This window comes from Aptenodytes forsteri, unplaced genomic scaffold (assembly GCF_000699145.1).
Source record: "Aptenodytes forsteri isolate BGI_AS27 unplaced genomic scaffold, ASM69914v1 Scaffold6, whole genome shotgun sequence".
Classification (NCBI taxonomy): domain Eukaryota; kingdom Metazoa; phylum Chordata; class Aves; order Sphenisciformes; family Spheniscidae; genus Aptenodytes; species Aptenodytes forsteri.
The window spans coordinates 1,401,463-1,420,620 of NW_008795709.1; the positions used below are offsets into that span (position 1 = coordinate 1,401,463).

Sequence of the window (19,158 nt, forward strand, 5' to 3'; positions counted from 1 at the left end):
GTTTTAGGTTGCTTTTCAGGGTGGTTGAGTGAGCAGATTTCAATAGTGCCTCCCCCTCGCCTTGGTTTTCAAGCTGTAATTCTCGCCCCAGCACAGTGGGACACTGGGTGCATTTATGATCCCAAAAGGCAACCCCCAAGTGGGGCTGTCTGATGCAAATGGGAAAAGTGGCTGGTTCGCTTGGCAGCCTGTAACTGAGTATTTTGGGCTGGTTTGAGCAGGGGAAGAGGAAAAAGCAGAAAACCACATCATTTTTTGTTAGGAGCAGGTGGTTTAGCTGGAAAGCATTCAGATGCCAGTGTGACGATGGCTGTAGATGACGGGGGACAGAAGGTCTCGAGCCCCACCAGGATGCAGTGCCTGGCGTGGGGGTCCACGGTGCCACGGTTGATGGAGGTGGTGAGGGGGCAGGTAACTCCTGCCTCCCTTCCTCCCTCCTCCTGATTTTCTCTCCCCCCGCAGTGGTCTCTGGCTGGGTGCAGACCGCGGGACATGGCTGCACCCCTCCACGCTGCCCTGCCCTCTGCGCCCACCGCCCCACCACCGCCCGCTCACTCAGGAACACGCAAGGGTTGACTAGGGGCTTCCACGTATCGCCTGTCACTGGATAAGAACAACAGAGGAGCTCAACATCAAAACCAACATTTTCAATCTTCTTGCTATATGGGGTGGGCCTAGCCAGGGCTCAGAATTTGGACCTGGGTCTAAACCATACCTGTTCCCAAGCAGGGGTGTGTGTGGTTGGACCATAGGTTTGGTTTGTTCCACTGTACAAGTAAGTGCTAGGTCTAAAATTCATCCCACTGAGTCCGGGAGAGTCTGCACCCCAGATTTTACTCTGGAGCATCCCAGGTTTGAGCCATTTTAAATACTTGCATAAAATTTTCCAGTAATAAACTAAGGAAGAAGAGATGTATGCTGCCAGTGTAGCAGCTTCATGGTACTTCCCCTAGACATTAGTCTGTGTCAAAATGTGATTTCTGGGGAATTAGTTGAAGCTGGCAATGGTGAATCTTTGTGTTTAGATTGGTGGGAGCTGCTGAAGTGACCATTTGTTGCTCTCCTTCTGCAACTAATAATTTCTTTTAACACACTGATGCTTTTATAGGTCATCAGTTACAGTTTCTTAGCTGGAGTAGCTGAGAAATAGGTCAGTGATTCATTTAATGACCAGCTTGTTAATAGATTTAAACCACTTGAATGATTTAGTTAACTAAAAATCTGAACTGGTTGCTTAGTATTGGCAATGTACATTTATGCACTTCATAAAACGGGGCAGGGGGGAAGCAAAGCAAAGTTACAATATTGCAGCTACAAAAGATAAAGAGGAGCTCTGAGTTATGAAACTGCTGACTGACTAATTAAATATTACTAGGAGATGTTCTTTAATATGACGTTATAGCCATACATGATAATACTTACCAGACAGAAGCATTAGAGGTGAGACTTGCGAATGCTTTTAAGATTTTCCTGTTAAGAAATGACAGAAGTTCCAAGTATTAGTAATAGTGTCTAATTGATATAGATACTTTCAATTATGAAAGTCCAGAAATTGAGGCTACCCAGGCATCTCCTGGGTAGCTCAGAGGTGCTGTGGCTTTGTCTAGTCCGGCGATAGGAAAACCGATAATCAGCCTTTGGGGCAGCGCAGGCAAGGGCTGTCTGTGTTTTGATGAGCACAGACTCAGGTCCTAAGGCTATTACTGTTGTCCAGCCTCAGCTTTTCTTTAGCTTTAGTCAATAGCAGGCAAAGACATGCTTTTTAACAGTATTTTTATCTGTCGTTGATTTCTGCATAAAGGATGTGGTATCCTCCTTGTTATTTTTTCCCCATCTCCTCCCCGAGTTTGCCACTCTCCGTCTTTCTCATACCACATGGGCTGCAAACATGTTCTCTCAGTTTATCCCACCCTCTGTTTTTGGCTATTTTGCCCCATTCTGTGGGCTTAGTCCAACTCACTCATCCCTTACTAAAACGTAAGCCTAGATAGAAAGACTGGAAGGGAAAAGAGGAAAGGACTTGTTGTTTTTGTTTTGTACCTTTGCTGCGTTTTTATCTCCTATCTCTAATGTACAAGACTATATCCTTTTCTCTTTTCCATTCCAGCCTTTCTGTATAGGTTGTGGCATTTCCCATTCGTATTCCTATCAACTATTTTTGACACATTCGGCTAACAACTCGTCACTGCCCCTTGAGAGCAAGATAGCCACCCACTGATGTGTACACAATTAATGATTTCTAAGGCAAATTAAAGTTCAGGAAATGTGACTTCGTGCCACATTACGTTTTAATTAAGACTTCAGAGTGATACAAAGGCAGCTTGGCACGCATTTGACTATTTTAATTTAAAAAAAAAATGGTAGAGAAAGAGGAACGAGATATTTTGGATGCTGAAGAATCGGACTGTCTCAGAAGGGCCGTTACCTCGGTCCCTCCCCACCAGCATGGCGATCGTGCTCCCCCTGAAGCACTCCCAGCAGGCTCCCTTTCGCCTGCCTGGGAAGCCCGGTTAGTATCTTTGCCTCGGTCATCTTCTTCAGCGGCATGCTTCTCTCTTCACGGTAGAAATACGGAAAACAAGAGCTATAGTGACAACCTCACTGCAAAACAAACTTGTGCATTTGGAAACCCAGGTGGCTTCAATCATAGATGATTTTTGTAAGAGATTTGTATCTGATAATTTGTGTAGATTGCATCTGATAATTTCATAGGCCTTAGTGTATTTCCTAGGATCTACAATGCACCTTAGCGAAAAGAAATGTCTTTTCACAGGTGAGACAACTAAGTTTCCTGGGTGTTTTCAGCATATGTTACCCATCTGGAAACACCTGCACATGCTTTCGGCACTGTTTCATTGATTTTTATGTTATAAAGGGCATTTCTGATCACCTAGCTAGGCTGTTTGCTAATGTTCTTCCCTAATCAGAGAAAGGTTTGCATCACTGAGATTACAGGATGTCATCAGTGTGACATTTTCAGAAAAACAGAAATGTTTTGTAACGCTGCAGCCGCTTGACTCACGTTTTTCTTGTTCCTTTTTCCTATGAAAACTACAACAACAACAACAACAGCTAAACTTTTGAGAGTGATGGAGCAAGTTGCTGGCTAGTTATAGGGTTTATATTATAAACTCCTGCTAGTGCAGCTTGTCTGCCGCAGATGTCAGCAGCTAATCTGCCTGCTCTGAAGTGCAGGCAGGGGCTAGCGCCAGTCGAGTTCTGCTAGTCCCTTAATGACTTATTTCTGCCTCTGAGGTATGTTGGGAAAGGACAGATAAAATTTTCCAACAAGTCACCATGAAAGAACGGGAAATTGCACTGTATTGCGATTCACTGCAGCATAAAAGAAAATACAAATCCCCAAAGCAAAGGAGGGAGTGCAAAGCCCACAGGGATCTTCTGAAGCCAGCCCAAGCGCTGGCTGCAGTGGTGCTTCTGCGGGCTGCAGAGATAAGTAAGAGTTGCAGAATCAAGACTAAAATCCACAACATCCTTGTGTAGAAACCTCACGTGCATCTGGAACCGCATCCACGGTTGCACTTGTTTCAGAGCAAGCTTTGCCTGGGTGAGTTGCAGAAGATAAAGCTCTCTCTTCGGTAAACTTGCTCAATTCTGGATTACGTGAAAAGACAAGTTACATTTTATTTCAGCTGCAGAGGTGCTCAAGAAGAAGATTTAAACCTTTCTGAAAGCAATGCCACCAGTATAAATTAGAACAACACTTAGAACAATGAGATCTTGGCCCTAACTGGGTATCATAAAATAACATAACTAAAATTAGAGTGATAATAAAAGCATAAAAACAAGTACCCGCCAGTTTTAAGTACCTCTCTGCTTAAGTGGGCTTGTAAATTTCTGCTTTCTTTTATTGTCTTTTTCTTTAATTTCTTCCTTACACACAACACAGGCCATTAAATCATGGCTGTAATGTTTTGGAGACTTCAATAGGAACAGAAAGAAAATACCAAACTATACTTGAAAATATCTGGACATTTGTACCTAAGTTTCCTTTAACAAAATGAAAAATGGATTCAAAGAGAGACTTCTAACATTGAAAAACTCCTCTGAAATGAGAAAGACCTCAGGGTGCAGCTGGGGCACTGGCAGACTTAGGTTGAAGTGTAGCTGGACACTTCATTTCTACTCTTTTTTTGGAAAGCGGTACATGGATTTTAAATTTTGCACATGCCAAAACCTTCTTAAGTTGTTTGTAACTTGTGTAAAATAGACGATGCCTTTATTACGTTGCCGTACTGTGTTTTGAAATATACTTCCTCTTGGGGGCTCAGCTTTACTTTGGGCAAAATCCACAGCTGAAGACTGTGCTTATGCAAGGACGACGTCTGCTCAGCAAAACACAGCCTTATTATGTGATGTAGGTAGTCCCAAGCAGTGCCTCCATCTAGCCTAGTGCGGGGTTTGCCCCTGAAATCCTTCACTCGCGATCTTCCAACTCAGCAAAGTCATCTTGTTATTTGACCGCTAGCAAAACACAGCCTTATTATGTGACGTAGGTAGTCCCAAGCAGTGCCTCCATCTAGCCTAGTGCGGGGTTTGCCCCTGAAATCCTTCACTCGCGATCTTCCAAGACTCCTACCATTGAAATCTAGGTCTATCTTTGTCTCAGTGCAGGCTGGATAAAGGAGGGATGAACCCTCCCAAAGTACAGCTTCAGGGTTTGTTTTTGGGGTAAGCCTGTGCTTATCTCAGTGCTACCAGCTTCATGGTCCCTTCAGCAGCTAAATAGTAAGGGCTCTGTCCCAATTTTGCAACGTCTGAGCGCTCCCGAGCTCTGGCCAGCAGCTGTGCACCCCCACCGCCACCCTCTTCTGCCCCCAAATCTGTATGGTTTAACATGGAAAATGTAGCCAGTTGGGCCAGGAGGCTGTGCCCCACTTTATTTCAAAACTATGCAGAGCACCCTCGTGACACATGAAGCCATGAGCATCTCAGACAAGCAACGAAGGTCCGCCTAATGCAATCCTGAGAATCGAGTTTTCAGACACTTTTATGAATTCTGACAACACTGCTATCGTGACAGAAACTTACCATTTATAAATCTCACCTATTTGGATCCTTCGAGGCCAGTGATGGAATGAAACTGAAATAAAATGCATCAGTTTTCAAAAGGGCTTGGGTCAGTTTCCTGATCTTTTATGTATGAATAAATCAGGGTTTCACTTCTTTGTGGAGCAGCATAGGGAATTATTAGTTAAAGGTTTGTCTCATTCTTTGAAAATAATTATGTAAATGACGTGTTATAATGCCTAGGGTCTAAGCTGGAGTTAGAGACTGAGTGATTTAAATATAAATTTTCTGCAGGGTTGCAATGTATCCCGAACACCTTTGGTGTAAACAATCCAAGATAAATGAATTTAAGGAACCAGTGGTTCATCAGGGAATTGCAGTTCTGTTGGCAGGAGAGGGTCCCCTTCCACTCCCCGCCAGAGGTTTGGGAAGATGCCTGACCAGAAATGGACCCCAAAACCAGAGTTGCATGTGTACGGACGTAATAAGCTACGTCTTGTGCTCAAATGCCTGTTCAGAACAGGAGCTGACTGTAGCCTCCAGTATCAGGAATAAAGTCGTCCTGTATGGAAATGACTGCGTAGGCACAGGAGGGGAGCAGACCTCGCAGTGCAGACAGATACAGGATGGACGATAAAACTGTAATGCTAAAAAGAGTATCTGTGCAATTTGGAAAAACACCTCAGAGAATAGAAATTCTCTGTGACTGCTCCTGGGAGCAAGAGAAGAAACACTGCCTGGGTATCCAGCGCAAGGATCAGAGCCTTGTCTGGCCACAGGCTTTCATGTGCCAGCTCGGTTAATAGATGTGCAGTCAGAAACTTAAATGGGGGAAAAAGCCGTCGGCTGGTGAATTATCTTTACATGAAACGTCAGTACTGTGTGTCTTACACGGAGGTGCCTACTCATTAGCTGTCACTTTCAAGTCAGTGTTAGCTTAAATTTGTCTTGAAAAAAACCCACGGTGCTCTATAGAAATTGAAATATTTTTCTTAAAGAGATAATAAAAAGCAAGACTGATGAAGTAAATGATTGAAAAAACAAACATAAATCTGCCTCGGGTGTATTCATTGGTGAATTTAATAAAATGAAGAGTAGAGAAACAAGGTACTTGAGGGAAAGTAAACTAGATTTTTTTAAACCCTTCTTATTTTTATTTCTAGGGTGCTTCAACTAACTGATTGAAGGTTATTTTCTCAGCTGGGAATGATTCATAAGAAGAGAATAAAATCTGAAAAGCATATTCTTGCAGTAATACTCTGCCATAAAAAAACACACCAGCACATCCAAACTGTAATGTGAGTGCTGAGATTTTTCCAGCCACACCTTAGGTATCTGAAGATAAACTTTGATGTCCTAAAATAATGCAGCTTAAATGTTGCTTCATACTTTTTTAGGCTGTGGCAGCTCTCATTTGATCCTCCCATCTAAGTCACTTTCCCTATTCTTGAATTAAAAAGTTCTCTACTTTTTCGCTGGCATATTTTCACTGTAAGTACTGAATTTTACTTCACAAATAACTAATATAGAGTCCAGACTATAAAGAAACATTAAAGGCGAGCTTTTTTAAAGCTACTCAGATATCTAAAGATGCAAATAACCACTAACTCCTTTCAAGAGTATGGATAGCTGATCTGGGGCAAGTTTGGTTCCTAGATACTTTGAAAAAGTGTATTTTCCTAGTTGGTCATTTAAATATCTTTAAAAGATCTAACCCAAGTGCCCAGTTCTAGTCTACTGTTATGAGTCACCCTTTAAAATCACGGAGGCGGCCTCCAGTCCTATCTTAGTCCAGCTCTGCAAAATTGTGCACGTATTTAAGCATGTAAATAGTCCCACTGGAATCAAAGAGATGACATCCGGCAGAAAACCAGACAGATATTAAAGGGAAAAAGCGTGATAGTCTACAGACAGGTTGTATTTATAATGTGTATTTAGCAAGAGGCTAAATTAAGGCTGTGTGGATGGCTTTCAGCCTGTGTTTCAAGCACGTGCTTTTTTAACTTTAGGCCCCTGTACGAAAAAGTGTTGATGCTCCTGAAGGCATTTTTACCCGCTCTTCTATGCCAGTGGAAACTAGGATGGAAGTAATGAAGCATAGGTGGTTATTTTAAAATGGACCTAAGTATATTTTTGAAACATGATTTAAAAAAAAATACGCAATTAATGTATTATTTTCTGTGGCACTATATTGTTAAGACTGGTTTGACCATCACAGATGCTAGCATGTGATACATCCCTTTGTCAGTGTGATCATATTAAGTGCACAGATTGCTAACTCTACGAGTTTTCTACAGTCTTTGCAGTACCAAGGACGCTATTTCAGGAATTTGTAAACTTCTGCATGGTATCTGAAATCATTCAGATGCCATGCTGGAACCTGGAAAGTCACGTACCTGCACCCTCATTTTCAGTAGGCAATGCGAGTAGTATCTTGCCTACAATTCTTATTTCTCTGAAAACAGTGCCCTGTCCTAACACATGGTATATTTAATCACTGACCAGCTCTTCATGCAGGTGATAATATTTTTTTTGTGATATTTTACTCATCCAAAATGCCATTGGTCACAATCCAGGGAGGGATATGCTGAGTGGAGTTACGGCAGAAAGCACCACTTCTCAGCACCCTGTGTTTAAATCTGACTTTAAGTTCAGTATAGCTGACTATAGTGCTGCAAGATTACCTGGAAAAGAAAAATCAGAAATTTTGCCCTGTCTTTTCTGCTACTTTATTTTTGTTTCTCTCTCTCTGAGTATGCCTTTCTCCATTCCCCATGAGAAACTATGCCTGTTTATTACATGGTTAAAGTAAGTTTATGTGTTTATTCACTTCATTTTGTCTGAATATACAGAATGGCTTCATATTTAAGTTGCAATATAGCTGTCACTTAGTGAAACCTTAGGAGTTTGATTAAGTTGTGCAAGTGCTGAGCTTACCAAAATGTCACTTAGTGAAACCTCATGAATTTGTATAAATTGTAGAAACATTGAGTTTGCCAAAATACCAGCAGCTGTCTATGTCCCCTTCCTCCTGCTTGAGTCTGGTATGGGAAGAAATCCTTTTCAAACAGCTGAGTTAGATGTGCTGTAGGTCATGTTCAGGTAGATCCATGTTTGGACTGGTATCTGTGACAGCAGTGCAAGTCGGCGTACCTTCATTAGATTGATTTTGGTTGCTGCAGAGAGCTGTGACAGTGAAATATACTTCAGAATGAGCTAGCAGCTCAATTACGTATCCTAATAGCACTATACAAACAGATACCCTTTGACTCCTCTGGCTCCTTGTCTATGTGCCTATCCATGCCACAGTCACACCTCCGTGCCAAAGTGTAGGTACCCCAAGTGTGGTGTGAAGCGAGAAGTTCCTGGGTCTGACAGGCTGCTACATTGCCTATATGCTGCTCTCTGAAGATTGAGGTCCTGTCAGAAGGTACCATTTTTATACTTAGGTGTACCCGGTGTACGAGATGATAAGCAATATTAAAATTCTGCGAGAACTGACATTCGTCTAGTTACAGGCAGCTGCATCAAGAATAAAAGAGGTCAATGCTAATGGCTGGGAATGAAACCCATGATGGAAAGAATTGTAAGATCCTATAGGAGATAGAGGCTTCTGGAAGCAAATGTATAATTCCTCTGTTAATCCATTTTGATTCTGGCTACTTAATTGCGAAGTTTTACATCTCCTACCATGGCTGCAAGGGTCAATCCACACATAGCCTGAGTCTACAACCCCCCTGAAAGTCAGTAAGGGCAGATCTCCGCCTGGTATAAATTCTTATAATCGTATCTCCACACAGTGAGAGGAACGTGGAGTTCATTTGAGGTCCACAACTCATTCTTTTCCCATTAGAGCTGGAAATGCTTTTAGAGAATGCAAATATCTGGTACTCAAAAAAAGCAAAAAGAAGCCTGCCAAATATGGGAGCTATATTTGAAGCCTGTAAATCAGGTGGTTGGGTGGCACGGAACTACCTCAGATTTCTGAACTGGGGGACTGATCAGATCGGGCAGGTGGCCGACGGGGAATTTTTAATCTCCGAGGAGCTGGAATGGCAGACAGGAAGGAGAGTGCAGGATGAACGATGAAAAGCAAACCAGTACCTGCATTTCTGCTTTCCGAAGATGTAACCTCACAAATATGTGCCTTGCCTGAGGAGTCGGCATCCTAGTAAGAGGCTGGCTCAACCCACTCGGGAGGCAGAGCAGCAGTTAAACTTCCGCTGGCTGGAGAGTAAGGGCTGTTTTCCATACATTGCAGCATTTCCTCCGAATTCTTGCAGACTAATATGCTGGCAAACACTAGCAGAGCTCCCCACAAAGGCGGCCGTTCAAAATGATCATGCTACCTGCTGTGAGACTGCACCAGTGCAAGCCACTGGGTTCTCCCCTCTTTGAGACGAGGTGAGAAGATGAAGAAATCCCAAGGAAGTTTTAAATTCATAAAGATCCCTAATCCCCATTCTAAATAATCCCTTAGGAAGCTTACATTAATGTAAATTTCATATAATCTTATTGCCCAGGATGATATCTGCCAGCCCAGCATTAGCCCTCGACAGATCAACCCTGGCATTTAAATAGGAATACAGGTTTGGAGTTGCACATGTGCATTAAGGCTGGCTACAGATAATGGTGTAGGTATTGTTAGGGAATTATCAAGTCCTGTTATTTTCCTAAAGCCTCTTGATTGCTATTTAATTATGAATATTTAAGATGCAATCTCAAGATGGTTTCTAACCATCCAAGCATTAAGTTTGCCAAATGCTCTCCTGTTAGCAGTAGTGGGCAAGTTGCTGTATTAAATTAGATTTTGACAAATCTTTGAAAGTGCTGTCTGATTTAGGGGACTGTACAGGTGGCCCCTTGTAGTAATGCTGCTAACTCCACATGGGCTGAGTAAAGGCCAGGTGAGAACGTGACATAAAAACCTACAAGCGTCATTGTGCATTTCTTCAGCTTTACTTTTTGTAGTTCTGGTTTCTGCTGCCAGCTTCTACGTGCTACAAGGGTATGAAGCACAACACTGCCAAATTGGCAAGAAATTATCACATCTTAAATCTCTTTCAGTTCATAAGAGGATTTCCTTTGCTTTTTGAAAAAATTAGGTTGGTAATGGGACATGTAGGGAAAGCCCTTCTGATGGGGCATAGGACAGTCCTTTATAGTCATTCAGCCGAGACCCTGTAGCTCTGTCTGCCTGTACTTGTCTTTTCTGTCTTGCTGTTGCATGTCTACAGCGTACGCCACGTCTGCTCCTGCTTCTCTGCACATGCTCACCATATATGCACTGCGTCTGGTCACCTTCAGCTCTCACAGGGAATTGAGAGTCTGTCCCTGCTAGAATTTGAATTGTAATGTTTGTCTGTGCCTTGCATTGAATGTACATGTAATGCTCTTTGCCACATTTTCTCGGAGCTGTAAAATTGATATCCATCAAGCCAGCTTTTCAAAAACAGTTCAAGCCAGCTTTTCAAAAACAGTTCAGTAGTTGTTGGGAACTGCACGTACTAAGTACCTCTTTAACTCACAGATCCCAAGTCCGTACTACAAAGTGTCTCTCGGTAACTTCTGAAATGCCACGCCAATTTTCAAGCTCATCTGACTCTTCCTGCAACTTCTAGACCATACAGAAATACTGCTCTTACACAGAAATGCTGTTTCAGCCTTGCTGTGTGTCTAGGCAAATTTCTGTTTGCTTACTGAGCGTAGATGAGCCCCGGGCAGTGCAGTGACATATGGTTTACATAGATCATGTCTCCTTAGCTCTGGGCAAAAAACCTTTGTCTCAATTAATTTCGGAGTGGACCTGAATTATGAATGGCCATTTCTTGCCATCCTAAATTCAGACAACCTGTGGTGTTATCTCTTGTATCAATTTCTGTGGCTAATTTGTGTATGGATGTGGAGACTTTCAGATGACTCTGAATATTGATTTTGAATAAAAAGTTCTGCTTAACCTGAGTTACAAGTTCTCCTCGATCTCCTGCAGGGGAATCTGAATGGACCAGGACCTCGCCTTTTGACTCCTTCTTTTTATGATCTACCTCCTTTTCTCCAAGATCGCAGGCCGTATGGGCTGGCTACAAAGCCAAACAGGGCATAAATATCTGAAAACTCGCAAACAACTATTGAAATAGGAAAAATCAGAGTGAAAATAAACAACAAAAAATGTAACTTCAAATAAAAACCTTGAGAGAAACTACCTAATGTCTGAGCTGGCTCTTAATCTGATTTATTTTATGCAACATTGTAACACAGTTAGCTATGCAAACAAATAGCCCCAAACTCTTTCTTTGTGCAGGTTTTGTTTGTGTGTTTATTTTTTACAAGCTTAAAAAATGAATCAAATTCATGCTGGTGATCAGGAGTGCAAAAGAAAGGCTCAAACAAAGGAAAGGGTTGAAAGTGCTAGGAATAAAGAATGGGAGAAAATGAAATGCAAAGAGGTAAATTTAGGGAAAATAACATAATTTTAATCATTGCATCATCTTCGATCTAAGGGTATCATGAAGACACGCCAAATAAAATAGAAAGTAAAAAACTGGTTGTCTCCAGAAAGAATTAAATACTTGTTTTTGGAGAAGAGAAACAGACATCAAATCATGGAAGGAGGAAAAGGGAGTTTGAAATGTAGTTTAAACATTAGATGGGGCCAGTAAAAGAGGAGGGAAGAAAGATCCAAAGATCTGAGGTTAGGAGTATGATATTTAGAAATGGAAATGTAAAAGTGAACTGTGGCAAAGATGCTATACAGGCAGATGAAAGAGAAAAGGGTATGGTTTAGATGAAGATACTAAATGTCAAATTGAGAATCTCAAAAGTACAGATCAGCAGGGACCACTGACAGAAGGAAAAATGGAGACACCTGAAAGGAGAGAAAGATTATGTGTTTTATTACCAATTCTCTCAGACATCCCAGGAGACTGCTGGAAAAAGCACTGCTCCCCCTGCTCTACAAAAAGAAAAGACAAAAAGAAATATGGACATACCAAATGTTCTTGGCTAAATGAAGCAAGGATTTGGGAAGGCCACTAAATACAGCAACAGAGAAATTAGGGCCTGAGATCACGAGCGTGTGTACCAAGAGGGTGATACTAGCTGATACGTGAGACGATTCAAAAATACCACCTGCAAAAGATAATATTAGAAATAGGGAGAGTAAGGAGAAAAGCAGCTTGCCAGAAGGTTGTGCCAACAGTCTTAACATTAACACTAGAATTAGCAGGGTATTGATGAATATAAAACGATAGAAGGCAATGGATGAAAAAAGGTGGAAGAGGAAAGAAATACAATTTGGAATAGCAAAATATCATCTTGTATCATTTATACAGCTTAGAAGTATAAGGCACCAACACTGCTAGAAGAAAAGCAGTGGTTTCAGTATGTTGTCTCCTTGTATGCATGATACGGTGGCAGCCCCACAGCACATGTCTCAAGAGAAGCGGATTACTAGAGATGAGAAATCCCGCAACTAGTTATCACACGTTGAAGTGATCCTTCTTGAATAGCGAGTGTTTGGCAAGAACTTCTCCAGAGAGTAGAGCTCTTCAGCTTTGCTACTGAGCAGGGGCCAGGAGTGCTGAGACCTCTCACCACGCTCCTGGGATGCCTCTATCGGCAAGCCTGGGTCCCGCAGAGTTTTCAAACAGCCAATCAATGTATTATGAATGGTGTTTCATTTGGCATTTGGGGTGAGGTTGCACCATCCCATCGGACCATAACTTTCTCAGACAGATGAGTCGCTACCCCGGTGATTATAACCAAGTGCTCGCACAGGCACACAAAACAACACAAACGCAGAAGAAGTGGAGGACGCAAGCTCACCTCCCCGACAACGTGGCCGATGACAATTCGTGTGCAGGCTGACAATTCGCACGGATTGTAGCACGTGTGCAGTGAGGGGATTGACCTGTTCCCCTTGGTGCTATTCACACACGAGGCTGGAAAGTTGCGCCAGAGGTAGGATGGCATGAAAGCTTAGGAAGAACGTGGCTTTCAGCTGAGATATTGTAAAACTCAGTAAGGCATTTTAAAAATTGTTGTAAATATGGCATCTTCTCACTCAGCAGATCTGGCAATTCAGTCTGGCATTCCTTCACTTTACTGATCACAGTAATTTGTAATTTACACTTTTCCATTCTGCTCAAGGAGCAGAGGTGACACAGCTATGAAAAAGTTAGCAAGACGCTACTGGTTTTCCCATTCTGCCTTAACCCAGAAGTCATGTGGTTTAACTAGACTGGCACAGTTAAACAGCTACAGTTGTAAGAAAATACATCTCAAATGGAGTAACTGTACTAGCAAGAAGGGCGATGAGCTACGCTTGAATTAGCAATCTCATATAACGATTATGTGGTTATACCACAGCTGGTTATATCAGTAAAAGGGAATCATATCTCTGTACATCGCCGCTTTAGCAATGCAAAAGCTGTGTGTAAAAACCACCTGTCAGACATAAAATTGTTATCTTTTCATCTGTTGCAAAGATTTTTCTATTGTTAATGGGTCATTCATCACATCGCAAAAATTTCAATTAGAAGAGAGTTATTTGCTTATGAATTGACTGATTTTGGTTCTGATTTTCAAGACAGTAAACCCCAAAATAGTCATACTAAAACATCTAGATACAAATACTGACTTCCTTGCTTAAATATAAAATCTCTTCTCTGGCGATAGCCCCAATAAGAACTTTGCAAAGTCCTCCTTTAACAATTGCCTTCCAAAAATAGGAAGCACCAACTTTTATTGATATTAAAGGAAGAAAATAATGTGAAACGCTGTCATTGCATGCCATTGTTGCCTGCTCACCGCACGTTTTAGTAACTGTTGAGTAGGCCAATATTCATTCTATCATTTCAGTGAACACAACCACCAAAAAATCTTGAGGGTATTTTACTAATATTTTACTGTTATAATTTAATTGACATTTATGAAATTGTTCCAGTTAAATTTGACTAAATGGGTTCCTACTGTTCATTGAAAAATTGGTTGCCTACCTGAGCCAACATACTTTCCAGGGTGGTAGAGAGAATGAAGAAAAATGGTCTGAAATTAATACTTGCATATGATTGCTGTTTTCTACTGTAAGAATACTAGCTAATGAAGTAGTATGGCATTTCTAAAATTTAAAATCACTAAAGATTCTGCGCGTTTGCGACTATCATTCCCAAGCTTTACGTAATAAATCATGAGAAACCATCTACTTATCTACTCCCTCCAGATTACTTAGCTATCAAAATGTCACGGGTCTTGGGTGTAGAGGGACACATGGACTGCTGTCCTTTAAATCCCTGACTGCCCCCTCTCTTCTGTTTTTGCCTAAAGGTGCAAAAACTTGTTAGTTTCCTTTTACCTTTAGAGGTGAGTTATGTTCCTTTGAGTAACAATTTTAAAAGGAGATGTAGTTTTATAGATCTGAAAGGTATCCAGAACCACACACAACAGTAACACACACAAAACCCAGAAATAGTGTAGTATTTATTAAAATTTCCAAATGCAGATGTATTTTGAAAAGCATACTTAATTTTACATATTACTTGTCTCAAGAATTACTCTGAGGATGCTTTTAATTATATCAAATATATGTGCCAATATTTTTTTTTGTCTCCTTTGGCCTTGTTTGGAAGTTACCTATATTCTTAAAACTTCATATTTTCAGTTCACACTTCTAGAAGTAACTTTGGGTTACTGAAAGTGACCTCACTGACTCGATGCCAAAGCACATAATTACTATCTAACTATAGCATAAAGTAGAAAAGCGTACAGGAAAAAGCACATAGCTGTCCAAACTAATATTTGAAGCATTAAAGCAAATGACAGCCTTAGTAATCTGCCTTTTGCAGAAAAGGTTCTTATTTTCAAGTGTGGTGCAGTCTAAAGCAATATTCTTCCTCTCCCTCCAATAGATACCACCCCAGACAGAAAAAGCCAGTGTCCTGGTGGTTTACCTAGACAATGTAAAAAAATCTCTAGCTCAAACTGTGTACACAGGCTGAAATGACTAACATTTATATCGCGTACCACTTCCTTTTTCACTGCTAGCGTTTCGGATCTGAGGAGTCTGCACTTCCCCGTGAACAAACACCTGAAATAGCAACAAGCTTCAAAATGGATTTCACGTTCTCTGTTCGACTATAAATGTGACCGAAATCCAAGTGAAAAGAAATATTTGGGCTCCTAACTAATTTTGAAAGCTACAGTGTTAGAATATAAAGTGTCTGACCTAAAAAAATAGTTTCAGTGAGTGCGTTTTAGCTCGGCTTCTCAGAATTAACTAGGAGGCTAGGAGAAAGTCATATATTCTCTACAGATACGGGATTTCGATGGGTTGCATGTTTTTTAAAGCAAGTTCCACAATTCACCTTCAAAATCCAGGCCAAATTAGTAAATCCTTCCTGTTGTTTTCATGAGGGAGTAATACAGCACTCAGTAATTTACTTCCTTCGCCATCAACTAACGATGTTATTTCCTATCTCCTGATTTTCTAAGCCTCATCTTGCAAAGACTACACTTCTTGTAGATCGAACCCTTTAACCAAGATCTGCTGCTTACTTAGGCAAGTCTTTCTCGCTCAGATCCAACACTCGGAATTCTCTGAACAGAGAGTCTCCTTACCGGATCCTGGGCCGATGAGGTCCACGTGGAGTTGAATTTTAAAGAATATACAAATTTACTATATGGATAATAGAAACTTTTTCCTAAACTTGCCTTCAGCAGGAGCTGTTGCAAAGAAAACCATGGATTTTAAATCAAAGGATTACTATAGGAAAATTATCCATACGGCTCTGTGGGATTTATACGAACTTCCAATAAGCTTAGCCAAAATAAAAAGTACTTTTCATAAGCTTGTTCTGAAGTATTTAAGCAAGCAAAATGTGTTGATTTATTTGACGCAGCTTCCGAATTTAAAAGACTTTGCATCTGTATTTTAACAAAATAAATAGTTAACAGAGATAATACGGAGGGGTACCTCTTTCACGGAATCTATAAATCTCTGTGTGGGACTTCATTTATTGAAATTTCAACAGAAACTTCTTGTTTCATCAGAATATCCTTTGGATGGAGTTCACATCAGATATTGCGTAAGAAGAAACCAGAAGTCCGCGGGGGTTTTTTGTAGGGGTTCTAGTAAAACATTCGTACAGTTTAGCCACAGGCATTTTCTCACCCCCCAACCCCATATTTTCACTGCCTTCCAACAGTTCGATACATTTTCTGAAATGCTTTTACAAATGGATAAACTGCCCTCCACCAGAAAGAACAGTAAACAAAGCTGTAGCCAAACTATTTATTGAAAACTGAAGATTCAAGTAAGCAAGAGATTGTTTCTCATGGTTTAATTATAGGCACCATAGTAGATTCTTTACTACACAGGTTTCCTAAAGGGCTTCCATAAAATATTTTATTCTTCCTCTAAAATAGAAGAATTATTATCTCTAACTTTTGAAAAAATTAAAATTGGTAGATATGGAAAATATTTAAAACAGGTTTTGAAAACAGCCACAAACAGTATGTCTCAAACAAATCGAGATTTTTGGCTCTGGTATGACGACATTGCTTGAACCCCATACTTGAAGATGTGTAAATGTACTGTGATATACTCAACTTCACTGCATTCATGCGAACAGCACCCCTGCTAACAGCACCTATAACAGTGAACGGCATTGGTGCATCGACTCCTACAGCGAAGCCTTCAAGTATGGCAAATAAAACAAGAGTTCAGTAAGGTTTTGAGTGCAGATACTGCTTAAGCTGATTTTTTTCTGTATTTACTGTAGAAATACATGGAGTTGCACAGAAGGACCTACATCAAATCCAAATACCAAAAAGGCTGAAAGGGAGAGAATGACCTTCCTTTTTGACCTCTTCAAAGACCAAGTAAAGGTTTGTTTGTCTTTTGACTCTCCGATAAATGATTATGCCATTCGTGTGTATCCACACATGAGCAGCTTTAAGAAAACAAAACACATCCAAAGCTGCTAACTTTCTGCTGTTCATCATCTGCTGCAAGAATAAACTATGGCCAGAATTCTTGAACAAGGCCCCCAAAAAATTGTGTAAAAAACTCCTTAGTTCTCAAAACTTAAGCATGTATTTTCTGTGCTATTCAATTTTTTGTTTACGTATCAAAAGCACCAAGCTGATAAATATTTACTGTTCCACTGTCAACAATACCAAAGACACTGGTGAAATTATCGATGTGAAGAAGTACTAATCTCTTCCTGAAGAAAGAATTCCAAGTGGGCACCAGTTTATCCTAAGTAAGTGCACTGAACTGCTCAAAGAATTGCTTTTGCCTCCACTGTACTTACGACAGTTATCATTTTAAAGGTTCAACTTATTTCCTCTCTTCACTCCAAATTTTGTGTTCTTTCCTCCTGGTTTTGTGGAAAACTTCAGTTCACAGCCCTTTTTCATAATTTCAAATTTCTTTCATTATGTACATCTAGGCACTTGAGCAAGACACACTAACATTGCAGCAACACTTGTTATTAAACTGCCTATTTTTGTTTACTTATCTAGTTCCTTTTTTTCAATTACATGCTTTCACACTTTGCTAAAATATTTATTTACATGCTACATGTTGAATAAAATTCTCCAGGTCAGCTAGGGAATCGTGAAGAGAATCGTTTGTGTCTTGACTTCTCAGAAACTTTCGAAGGGTATCTAAAGCACTCAAAGCCTCATTTTTTGATGGTAAAGGCTGTTCAGCTCCCTGAAGTCGATCACCTTCCTCCTCATCTTCATCACCAACAAACGTCCCAGCTTTATCTGATGTGCTTTCTTTGGCATTATTTGTGGGCATTTCGCAAGCTACCAAGCCATCGTCTAAAGCCGCGTATTCCTCCAAAGATAAACCTTCTGGAAACTCCACTCCAGCTGCCTGTGCATGTGCAATCAAATCAAAATCACTTTCAACCTCTGTGTCATTACCATTTGACTTGGTTTCTAATTTGAATCCTGTTTCATTATAACTTTTCACAATAGTCTCTGGTGTTACTTTCCTCCAGCACAGGTGCAACATCTCAATTGCGTCAAGAAGAGTCAGCATAAACTCTTTATTTCCTTCTATGCAGTCAACAAATCTCTTGATAAGACAGCGCCTGTATTTAACCTTCAGAATTCTGATAGCCTCTTGTGTGGTAGCTATACATGAAGAAGAGTCTGGAGGAGAGAACACTAATTTGACAGACTTCAGGTTCTTTACTTGTGTGTGAGCTGGGAGAGAATCAACAAGAATAACTACTCGTCGCTGTTGTGCTTGAAATCTGTCATCGAGTTTATGCATCCACTGTTCAAACACTTCTGAAGTCATCCAGGCCATATCATTTGCTTCATAATCCACAGGTAGCAACTTCACATCTTTGAAAGAGCATGGACTTTTGTTTTTTCCGATAACAAGCAAAGGAAGTTTCTCGGAGCCATCCATATTTGTACCCACCACTACGGTTATTCTCTCTTTGCTTAGGTTACCTACAGAACAAGTTTCCCCTTTAAATTCAAATGTGTTATGCGGTAACATCTGATACAACAATCCAGTCTCCTCTATATAAAACACATTTTTTGGCTGATAATCATTTAAATAATAAGGAAGAACATTTTGGTACCAAAGAGTTGGAGCATCCACTGTAGTAGTAGCAGCTGCTTCTACAGGCTGAGCTCTGAAAACTAAACCATACCTTGACTTGAAACGATCGAGCCAGCCATTACTGCATTTAAAATCGCTATGTCCAAGCTTCTGAGCAAAATCATTAGCCTTGAGGCGCAACATAGGACCATTTACCGGCACATTCAAGCACTGAGCAATTCTGTACCACTTTATCAATGCCTCCTCCAGGTCAGTATAAAAAGCAGTCCTTAGTCTTTTTCTTTTAGGGTCAAATCGTAAAGATTCAAAGGCTTCCAAAACTTTTTCTTTATTCTTCATAATTGAAGACAAGGAGTTCTTCTTTATGCCGTACTTGGCTGCGATGTCTGCCTTTTTCTTGCCACTCTCCACAGCACTTATAATGTCAATTTTTTCCTCGATAGATATGCTTTTTTTCCTCCTCACCATGGGTTCGGGCAGAGGACTTCCCGCAGCCTCTGCCATGGCACCGAGCGCTGTCTTGCAGGCGTGCGCATCCACAC

General features: G+C 40.8%; 1 protein-coding gene across 1 annotated transcript; it reads right to left on the reverse strand.

Annotated features, from left to right (window-relative positions):
- Positions 1-17,328: 17,328 nt before the first annotated feature.
- TIGD4 (tigger transposable element derived 4) lies at positions 17,329-19,158 on the reverse strand. Its single transcript, XM_009283307.2, has one exon. The coding sequence runs from the start codon at positions 19,118-19,120 to the stop codon at positions 17,594-17,596; it is 1,527 nt and encodes a 508-aa protein (XP_009281582.1). The 5' UTR covers positions 19,121-19,158; the 3' UTR covers positions 17,329-17,593.